At 54.1% G+C, this 10,673-nt stretch overlaps 1 protein-coding gene across 1 annotated transcript; it reads left to right on the forward strand.

Annotated features, from left to right (window-relative positions):
* The first annotated feature begins 4,425 nt into the window (after positions 1 to 4,425).
* On the forward strand, positions 4,426 to 5,358 carry LOC143692708 (olfactory receptor 14A16-like). The gene has a single exon (XM_077172950.1). It carries the CDS (start codon positions 4,426 to 4,428, stop codon positions 5,356 to 5,358), a length of 933 nt encoding a protein of 310 aa, XP_077029065.1.
* Positions 5,359 to 10,673: the final 5,315 nt, after the last annotated feature.

Consider the following 10,673-nt stretch of genomic DNA (forward strand, 5'->3'; position numbering starts at 1 on the left):
GCCCTCCTTTGGAGATTCTCTCCCAAATTTGCCCTAAACCAGGACACCCCAATATGGCACAGCAAACAGGATTGATTCAGACCAGGGAACTCATTTCACATCAAAGATATTGTAGAAAGTTGTTCAGGCCCTGGCAGTAAAATTGGAATTACACACTCCATGGCAACCACAGAGTTCTGGTCAGGTTGAGAGAATGAATCAAACTCTGAAAAGAGCTCTAGTTAAGCTAATGATTGAAACCCAAATGTCATGGATAAAATGTCTCCCTTTGGCCTTCTTAAGAATGAGAACCCAACCCCAGTCAGATCTGGGGCTGTCACCCTATGAAATGATGTTTGGGTTTCCCTTCCTGACCTCACCCCAGAAGGCTGCCACCTATGAGGAAGGGGAAGCCAATGCCAAGAAATAAGTGATGTCTATAGCACAAACCTTAGAAGGGGTAAGACATAAAGGGGCAATTCCTCAAACTACCACCCTGGATTTCAGAATCCATAATATTAATCCCAGGAATTGGGTGATGATTAAGCCATGGAGAGATCAGCCTCTAACTCCCCAGTGGGAAGGTCCCTTTCAGGCACTGCTCACCACCGAATCGGCCGTGCGAGCTGCAGAGTGGGGATGGACTCATGGCAACAGAGTCAAAGGCCCAGGAGAAGAACCCAAAGAGTGGACTGTAACATCCAGGCTGGGTGAAACAAGACTGACTCTCAAGCAGAGACCGAGAGACAACGAGGAAAACACAGAGACACCCAAAAGGTAGAGTCAAGCTTCCACCAACCAGCTCGAGAACTGTCTTCCTGTTTTCATGGGTGAGAATTACCAGCATCACTTGAGGGGAAGTACACAAGGGACTGTAAAAGGTAATGGGACAGCTTCTTCAAGAAAATAAGACAAAGGAAGGAGGGCAAGACCAGGTTGGCCCCTTTTTTTGCTACCAAGAAGGCTCCATAGCCCTGCTGTGGGTAGCAACCCCGTGGGCATGGTAAGGTAGGGACAAAAGGCCAGACCAGACCTCTGTCATTCCTCAGTTGTCTTTTAATTCAACAGGGACTGGAGGGCAGGACCAAGTTGGCCTCTGTACTCACCCCTAAGATGCACCAACTATGGGTAGCAGCCACATAGGCATGGTAGATGGGAGTCAAAGCCACACTGGACCTCTGGGATGCCCTTTTGTCCATTCCAAATAAGTGTGTCTAGGGAAAAGCTGAGATTTTTTCTCCTGTTCCCACTGTCCTTGCCCACATCAACTGATGCTGGTATGACTCATTCAAGAGAGAGAGAAAATTTTTTACTGAATTGTTCAAGAATAATGACTTACAGAAAAAGAAAAGGGGGGTTTGTTATAGATGAATAATCCAATGGTTGACTCTCACAGGTAAGGGGCAAATATTAAATATATGTTAAGAGAAGTTTTGTAGATGTATAGTTATCCTTCCCCTCCCCCTTGCATTGCTATCACAGGATGGCCTCAGTAGCTGGGGCATTTGGGAGGGTTGGCTTGTTCCTATGGCAGCACCTGACCTCCAATCAAGGTGTGAGACAGTGATCTCCACCACTGGACAGTGAAGAAGGAGTCGATTGACAAGACTTTGGGAGGGGCTAGAGGTGTAAGAGACAGAACATGCATTTTGTAAATGAGCACATGGTGACTGAATGCTTTGCTCCTGGCACTGTATTCTTTTCTTTATTCAGCCTTTGGATGTATCTGAACAAATATGAAAATCAAGATGCTTCAGTTGTATTTTGATAAGGTCTTAATAAACCATTTAAATTTTTGAATGTGAAGATTGTTTTTCACATGGGGTAGGGGAATGTGGGGCGAGGTTGTCCACACTGGGTCAGCTCCAAGGTACAACTTCACTGACCTGGCCAGACCTCCTTAGGAGAGACCCTGGATCAATATCAATCACAGAATGTTGCAATCAGCTCTTTGATAATATGAACAGCAATAAAGGCACCCTTTAAGATAGGAATACATATTTCTTAGAAGCTCTTTGAAATATTTTTCCATAACTGTAAAAGGAAATCTTCCTGATGAACTGCTCCAGAGCAGAGGGAAATCAAGGCAGAGCCATGGTTTGTCAGGACTTGCTTAATCCTAATGAGGCCCGGGGTGCATTTGGAGCTGAGCCCTGGAACATCAGGGCCTGAGAGGAGATTGCACAAACCTTTCCAGGAGTCAAAGTCAGAAGAAAACCCCAAAGTGTCTCAAAGCAAGACTAGGCCCCACTGAGGTCAACACAGGCTCCTCATGGACTCCTTGGAGGAGAGAATTGGAGGCCAGGATGGCAGAAAAACCTCTCAAAGACTCAGACTGGAAAGGAACATCCAGAGTACCTTAAAAGCCTTGAGTATCTCAAAGTATTAATGAGCCCCACTGAGTGTCAGTACAAAGCCCTCAAGGGACTCATTAAAGCAGATAATTGGGGCCATGATTAAGACAAACCTCTCCCAGAGTCTGTATCAAAAGGGAAAAACCAAATACCTTAAAAAAATTGAAGTATCTTGAAGCATTAATGACCTCAATGATTGTCATTAGTGATAAAGGCTCTCAAGGGACTCATTAAAGCAGATAATTGGATGCTGTGACTGCACAATCCTTCTCATAGAGTCTGTGGCAAAAGGTAAGCACCAAGTAGCTTAAAAAATTGAAGTACCCTGAAGCATTAATGAGCCCACTGAGTGTTGTTACTGACAAAGCCTCTCCAGGGACTTGTTACAGCAGATAATTGGAGGCCATGATTGCAGAGACCTCTCAGAGACTCCAAGGCCAAAGCCAAACCCCAAGTCCTTTGAAAAACCTGCAGTCCCTGCAGGGAGCATGAAGGAGCCCCCAGGGCCATTGCTGAGCAAGGCTCCCCAGGGACTCCTTGCAGCAGATCCTTGAGGCCACTGGGATGTGGGCTAGGGGGGGATGCTGAGGGCAGCACAAGGGGCTGACAGTGCCCAGCCTGGCTGGGGCTGTGCCAGGAGCCCCAGGGCCTCAGGACAAGGTGTCTCCTCCCAGCCCTTGCTGGCACAGACCCTGCTGTGCCCCAGGGCACCAAGACTTGGCTTCTCTTTGTCCCCACCTGTCATCACTGCCTGCAGTTCTCTGCTCTGCCTGGGGCCTGGGGACACTTGCTCAGTCGTGTCCCTCTCTGGGACCCATTAAAAGTCCAAGAAAGTTTGGAGTTGGATTCTGCCTTGGAGTTCTGGAGAGGTTTCTTCAGCTCCCTCTCAGGGACTGATGCTCAGGGCCTGAGCACAAAGCCCCAGAGGCTGATTAAAGTCCTTGTGCTGTGTCTGTGCTGCTGAGCTGGGCTGGGCTCCTGGCCCAGAGGCAGCTCCTGCTCACCAAGAAGAGCTTCAAAAGCACATTTCTCTGGATGAGCAGCTCTTGTGCCAGCCCAGCAGGGCTGGGGCACTGCCTGCAGCCAGCCCAGGCACAGCACAGAGGCACAGAGAGCTTCAATCAGTCAGGGCTGGGAAGGGGCTGAGAAGTGCCTGGGGCACAATCACTGCCAGCCCTTGGCACAGGAACCTCTGGCTGCAGGAAAGTGCAGCTGCAGCTCCTGGAGCCATCTCCTCAAGCTGGAACATGCCAATGCCTGCAGAGCCTGTGAGTGCATTCTCTGCTTGTCTCTTGTGCAGAGCAGCCAGGGGTGCCCAGGGCTGTCCTGCAGAGCAGGGTCCTGCAGCCCAGGGCACTGTGCTGGGGCAGGGACTCTGCTGCCTGCCAGGGACAGCTCTCAGCCAGCCCTGGCAGCTGCTCCCAGCACTGGGGGACAAGATCTGGGGGGAAGGAGACAGCTGGTGAGGCTTGGAAGTGTTCTCCTTGTGTGGGGAGGATGCTGCATTGTTCAGGGCTGCTCCCAGCATGGCATTGAACTGCAGAACATTTCCAAGCAGATTATACAGGGAGCACAGCAAGGCAGGGGCTACATAAATGGCAAAAATCTGCTTTTTTAATCTACTGCTCTGTGTTGCCTGGATGGGAAATTCCACACAGATATTCATCTCTCAGTTCAGGTTGAGAAAACTAAAAATCTATCTGATGTTACTAAACCAGGCAGTGACAGAGATCAGCACAGGGCCCTTCAGAGGCAGCATCAGTGTTGCTTTTCCAGCCTCCTCAGGGTTGCTCTGATGTTGCCATCAGAGCCTGCAGAGCCAGAGCTGCCCCTGGGCAGTGCCTGAGCTGGGAGGGCTCTGCAGGGCAGAGCTGAGCCCCCAGGGCTGGGCTGGGCTCTGGCAGCACTGGCAGGGCCCAGCCCTGGGCACAGGGAAGCAGCTGCTGGCAGGGACAGCTCCAGGCAGCAGAGCCCTGGGCAGGCAGTGGGGGGGAAGTGCCCCCAGGCTCTGCTGGGATATTTCAAGTCCTCTCCAAACCCAACTATTCCATGATTACATTTTCTTACAGATCCCCATGCCAATGCACAGCCAATGTCCAACAGCAGCTCCATCAGGCACTTCCTCCTGCTGGCATTGGCAGACACGCGGCAGCTGCAGCTCCTGCACTTCTGCCTCTTGCTGGGCATCTCCCTGGCTGCCCTCCTGGGCAACGGCCTCATCATCAGCGCCGTAGCCTGCGGCCACCACCTGCACACGCCCATGTTCTTCTTCCTGCTCAACCTGGCCCTCGCTGACCTGGGCTCCATCTGCACCACTGTCCCCAAAGCCATGCACAATTCCCTCTGGGACACCAGCAACATCTCCTACACTGCATGTGCTGCACAGCTCTTTTTTTTTGCCTTTTTCATCTCAGCAGAGTATTTCCTCCTGACCATCATGTGCTACGACCGCTACGTGTCCATCTGCAAACCCCTGCACTACGGGACCTTCCTGGGCAGCAGAGCTTGTGCCCACATGGCAGCAGCTGCCTGGGCCAGTGCCTTTCTCAATGCTCTCATGCACACGGCCAATACATTTTCCCTGCCCCTGTGCCATGGAAATGCCCTGGGCCAGTTCTTCTGTGAAATCCCACAGATCCTCAAGCTCTCCTGCTCACACTCCAACCTCAGGAAACTTGGGCTTATTGTAGTTAGCCTTTGTTTATCATTTGGCTGTTTTGTGTTCATTGTTTTCTCCTATGTGCAGATCTTCAGGGCCGTGCTGAGGATCCCCTCTGAGCAGGGACGGCACAAAGCCTTTTCCACCTGCCTCCCTCACCTGGCCGTGGTGTCCTTGTTTATCAGCACTGGCACATTTGCTCATGTGAAGCCCCCCTCCAACTCCTCCCCATCCCTGGATCTGTCAGTGTCCGTTCTGTACTCGGTGGTGCCTCCAGCCCTGAACCCCCTCATCTACAGCCTGAGGAACCAGGAGCTCAAGGCTGCAGTGTGGAGACTGATGACTGGATGCTTTCAGGGACATTAATGTGTTGGCCAATTTCTGCAAATCACTTGCAATAGAAGTCATATTTGTAATTTCTAGTGGGTTTGGTTGTGATGGCATATTTTCCTTTGTTTTAGGTATTCATATTGTCCACAATAAAAAGCCACTGTTTGTACCGATTCTCATTTTGTTTCTCTCCACCTTCCCTGTGGCCACAGACTGTGTCAATGAGGGGCTGTGCTCTCGGTGCCTTTAAAGGAACTAAAGGATCTCCCAGCAAAGTTTTCTGCAGAGATGCCCTTTTGTTGCCATCTCTGGAGCTGCAGCAGCAATGTCTGTGTGCAGAGCTGGGGCAGATCAGTGCTGGCCCAGCAGCTGTGCCCAGCAGCAGCAGCAGCCGCAGCACTTGGTGTTGCCAGTGCTGCTGCCGTGGCCCTGCCCCGCTGCCCTGGTGGCCCTGGTGTTGCTGCAGGGCCTGAGTGCTCTTGGGGCCGGGCACAGCCCTGGGGGTGGCAGTGCCGGGGCTGCAGCAGGGACAGGCCATGGGCACTGCTGGGGCAGCGCTGACGCCTCAGGCCAGGCCCTGGGGGCTCCAGGCTCCTTGCCCAGGCTCTCTCAAGAACACGGCCAGGCCAATGCTCAGCCCAGAAACCCCCGTCAGCAGCCCCAGGCTGGCCGTGGGCAGGCTGGGGGCAAACAGCATGGCTGGGGCTCTGCAAGGGCCCTGGGCCAGACGGGAAAGAGCACAAATGCCATCAGCCCCTGGGGCCAGCAAGGCCTGCGAGACACCAGGGAAACCACTCAGCTTTGTCCTGGCCTCTGCAGTCAGCCAGAAAGTTTGTTCCCATCAGCTGGGAGTTTCCTGTGCCACTGCAGACGCTGTTGCTCAGAGCCAGGGCTGCCTGGCAGCCACCCCCAAACTGCCCTCAGCATTTCCTGTGTGCCACCTTTGCTTTCTTTACTCTTCCTTGGTCCAGATTTCTTCCTCTTGCCCAGCCCTGTTCCCTGCCCTGCAAACAGCCCATCCCTGTTTGCCTTTCCCCTCTGGCCCCACTCCCCATTGCAGTTCCTGCCTTGGCCCCATGGGAACGTCCCTTGGGGAGCAGGATCATCCTACAAGTGCTGCAGGAATTGTCTGCAGGCTCCTGCAGTGCCTGCTGCTGCTCCCTTGCCACAGGCACCCCAGGCCAGGGGGCACATCTGGGCTGCTGTGTCTGGCTCTGGGGCTCCCTGTTCTGGGCAATGAGGAGGAGCTGCAGAGGCTCTGCAGGACTGACAGGATGGGCTTTGGGGCTGGCAGGAGAAGCTGAGGGACCTGGGCTGCTGGAGCTTCTGCAGAGGAGGCCCAGGGCTCATCCTGCAACTGCTCCAAGGGTGGTTTCAGAGAATCCCAGAATCAGCAAGGGTGCAACAGGCCATAGAGATCATCAAGTCCAACCTGTGCCCTGACACTGCCTTGTCTCCCCTGAGTCTCCTCTTCTCCAGGATAAACAACCCCATCTCCCTCAGCCCCTCCTCACAGGACTTGTGCTCCAGACCCCTCCCCAGCCTTGTTGCCCTTCTCTGGACACGCTCCAGCCCCTCCATGTCCTTCCTAAACTGGGGGCCAGGAACTGGACACAGCACTCGAGGTGCTGCCCAAGGAGTGCTGAGCACAGGGGAAGAATCCCTGCCCTGCTCCTGCTGGCCACACCATTCCTGATCCAGGCCAGGAGCCATTGGCCTTCTTGGCCACCTGGGCACACTGCTGCCTCATGTCCAGCCTGCTGTCCATCAGTCCCTGCAGGTCCCTTTCTGCCTGGCTGCTCTCCAGCCACTCTGGCACCTTGTTGAGGGAGAAAAGGGAAGGGAGGGGAACGGGTCCAGATCCAATCCTTCCGGAAATGTGGTGTTTGCTGGCATTGCCAGTTCCCAGATCCTGCTATTTCCCTATTCTAGCACAGCCCAAGTCCAGCAATTTGCTGGCACAGAAAGCCAAAACCAGGCAAATACCTGGTACCTACAGCAACCCAATCTCGTGTTTGCTGACACCGCCAGTGCCCATATCCGGAATTTTTCAGATGCCTGCACAGCACAATTCCAGCAATATACTGGCACAGAAAGATCACATTTGGCAATTTCCTGGTGCCTGGACATTCCCCACCCAGATCTGGTGTGTGCTGACACTGCCAGTGCCCACATTGGCAATTTCCTGGTGCCAGCACAACCCAAATGCAATTTTCTGGCAAAGAAAGCCAAAACCAGGCTCCACCCAGATCTGGTGTGTTGGGGTTGGTTAAAAGAAGAGGGAGACCTCGGCTTAAGGCCATGGGAAAACCCTCTTAAGTTGGGGTCAGCAGGAGCTCCCACCCATAATCCTCTTGTTCAGTTATGCAGATTGTTACTAGAAAGTTCTGAGTTCTCTTTGCTACCATTGGTTACATTTTACTGCAAAAATTTCAATATTCATAATCCTTCCTTCCTCTTGGATCCTTCCCTCAGATCCTACCTTAACCCCTCCCCATATATAAATGGATAAATATCCCTGCTAGACCCTGGACCCAGGCTTTTTTCTGCTTTGCTCTCTCTACTGTGCACGCCGTCCTGTTTGTTGTGTTTGCCTTCATTAAAGTTCTGTTTCCAGAGCACCAGATGGAAGCAGTCTCTGTCTGTAAAGTGGCCAGAGCTGGTTCTCAGGGAAACCACTGGCCAATGGTCCGGACGAGGACCAGAAGGTTTCACTGGTGTTTGCTGGCACCGCCAGTGCCCACATCTGGAAATTTCCCTATTCTGACACAGCCCAAGTGCAGCAGCAATTTACTGGCACAGAAATCCAAAACCCGGCAACTTTCTGCTACTGGCCCTGGCACTGCCCACATTTTGTGTTTGCTGTGCCAGTGCCCAGATTTGGAAATTTCCCGGTGCCAGCAGAGCCCAAATCCGGCAGATTTCTGTCGCTGGCAACGACACCACCCAGATCTGGTGTTTGCTGACAGTGCCAGCACCCAGATCTGAAAACTTCCTGGTGCTGGCACAGCCCAAGTCCAGTGATTTTCTGGCACAGAAAGCCAAAATTTGGAAATTTCCAGGTTCTGGCTCCAGCACCATCCAGATCTGGTGTTTGCTGGGACCACCAGTGCCCAGATTTGGAAATTTCCCGATGCCTTCACAGCCCAGGTCTAGCAATTTGGTTTTAACTAGCTTAGGCAGAGAAGTTCCTTGGACTGTGACTTTCCTTTTTCTGGGAAATGTTTAAACCTGCTCTGGACTGAAAACCCAGAAAAACACCGGCAGCTCACACCTGTGGCCCACCGAGCTCTGGGACGCTGCATTCCAGCACCAGAGGGACTTAGAAGAGACCGACTGAGCCAACTACAACCCACAAAAAGGACTTTCTGAATTTGCCATCTCTTCAGCACTGTCAGAGGTTTTATTTAATATTATGCATTTTTCATGCTTGTGAATACTTTACTTGTTAAATAAACTGGGGTTTTTTCACTTTTTTCGAGGGAAGTCTTTTCCTGAACTAGTAGGGGGAGGGGCTGCTTGAACTTGCTTTCTAGACAGACCCCTTTTGGAGCTTTCCTCCCCAAATTTGCCCTAAGCCAGCACAAACAGTCATCATGAAAATTTCACCAGTGGCATAATTTCCTGCTGGCAAATCTTGTGACAGAAGCTTGACCTTGTTCTCCATGAGACATTCTTGAGAAGAGAGACAGGAGAAGATTCCTGGAAAACTGAAACAGCTTTCCAGAAGTGAAATGAAAATGAAAGAAACAATCCAAGATGTTTTCCTCTATTTATTTCTATGCTCCCCTTTTCCATGTTGCACTACTTCTCCATCCCAGGAATTCCAGATGCACCGTACCTCTAGGATCGGTGACTTAGTGATTTTTAGACACTCAAAAATAACCATGAGCCTCACAGAGTTTTCCTTCCCCTGGTTTTACTGGAAGGCAACACTGGAGATGTAAGTGCAGTGCTTGGGTCAGGTAGGAATCCTACAGCAAGGGAAGGTGGCCCGAGAGTGTTTGAGCCTCAGCCAGGCCAATGCAGAGCAGCAAGCGAGGGGATTGCTGTGCCAGTGTGCAGGAGTCAGGGCTCTGCATCTGGGCTCACCGCTGCAAAGTTCCCGTGTTTGGACAGACTCAGGGGCTGTGCCCGGGGCGCGCGGGGCTCGAACGTGGGGCTCGTGGGGCGAGCGGGGAACGGACACGGGGACGAACGGCCCCGGTGCTTCAGTTGCAGCGGCGGCAGCGGCGGCAGCAGCAGCGACAGCGGCGGCAGCAGCAGCAGCAGAAAAACAGATATTTTAGAGCTGTTTCTTTCTTTCTTTCTTTCTTTCTTTCTTTCTTTCTTTCTTTCTTTCTTTCTTTCTTTCTTTCTTTCTTTCTTTCTTTCTTTCTTTCTTTCTTTCTTTCTTTCTTTCTTTCTTTCTTTCTTTCTTTCTCTCTCTTTCTTTCTCTCTCTCTCTCTCTCTCTCTCTCTCTCTCTCTCTCTCTCTCTCTCTCTCTCTCTCTCTCTCTCTCTCTCTCTCTCTTTCTCTCTCTCTCTCTCTCTCTCTCTCTCTCTCTTTCTCTTTCTCTCCCGTTCCCGCTGTCGGGCACCCTTCTCTCGGGGTCCCTTGCCCGGCGTCCCTCTCCTCTCCCCGCCTCCCTCTCCCCTGCCGGGCCGGGCCATGCCCCCGGCCCGCCCCCGGCCCCGGGCGGGGCTGCCCCGTGCCCGGCCCCGCCCGTCCCGCCGCGCTCTCGCCTCCGCCCGGCTCTGGCCGTACTGGCGGTGGCGCTGCTGGGCGGGCATCAGTGCCTGGTGCGGGGGCGGCATCGCCGCCCTTCGGCTCCGCCTGGCCCGAGCCCGGCCCCGCCCCCGAGGCAGGCTTCAGTCCCGGCCCCGGCCCCGGCCCCGACCCCGGCCCCGGCTCCTCCCGGGGCCCGTGGAGGACACAGGCGGCGCGGCCGCTCCCGCCGCCTCCGCTGCGGCTTCCCCGGCCCGAGCTCCGCCGCTCGGCAGCGCGGCCGCCGGCCCCGAGCCTCCCGTGCCGCGTTCCAAAGAGCGAACGCCCGGGCATGGCCGGCCCGGGGCGGCTGAGGGGCGCTCGGGGGCCGTTGCTGGCCCCGGGCCGAGCGCTGACAGCCGCGTCCCGCCCGCAGGGAAGGCGCACGAGGCCCTGCAGGAGCGGTACCGAGTGGGTTCGCTGCTGGGGCGCGGAGGATTCGGCAGCGTCTTCGCGGCCACGCGGCTCTCGGACGGCGCCCCGGTGAGCGGCGGGGCCGGCGGCGGGCGCAGGAGGAGGGGGCGGAGGAGGAGGAGGAGGAGGATGGGGCTGGGCAGGGCGGGCGGCGAGCTGAGCCCGCTGCTGTCCTTGGCTTGCAGGTGGC

Source organism: Agelaius phoeniceus (assembly GCF_051311805.1).
Source record: "Agelaius phoeniceus isolate bAgePho1 chromosome W unlocalized genomic scaffold, bAgePho1.hap1 SUPER_W_unloc_2, whole genome shotgun sequence".
NCBI lineage: Eukaryota > Metazoa > Chordata > Aves > Passeriformes > Icteridae > Agelaius > Agelaius phoeniceus.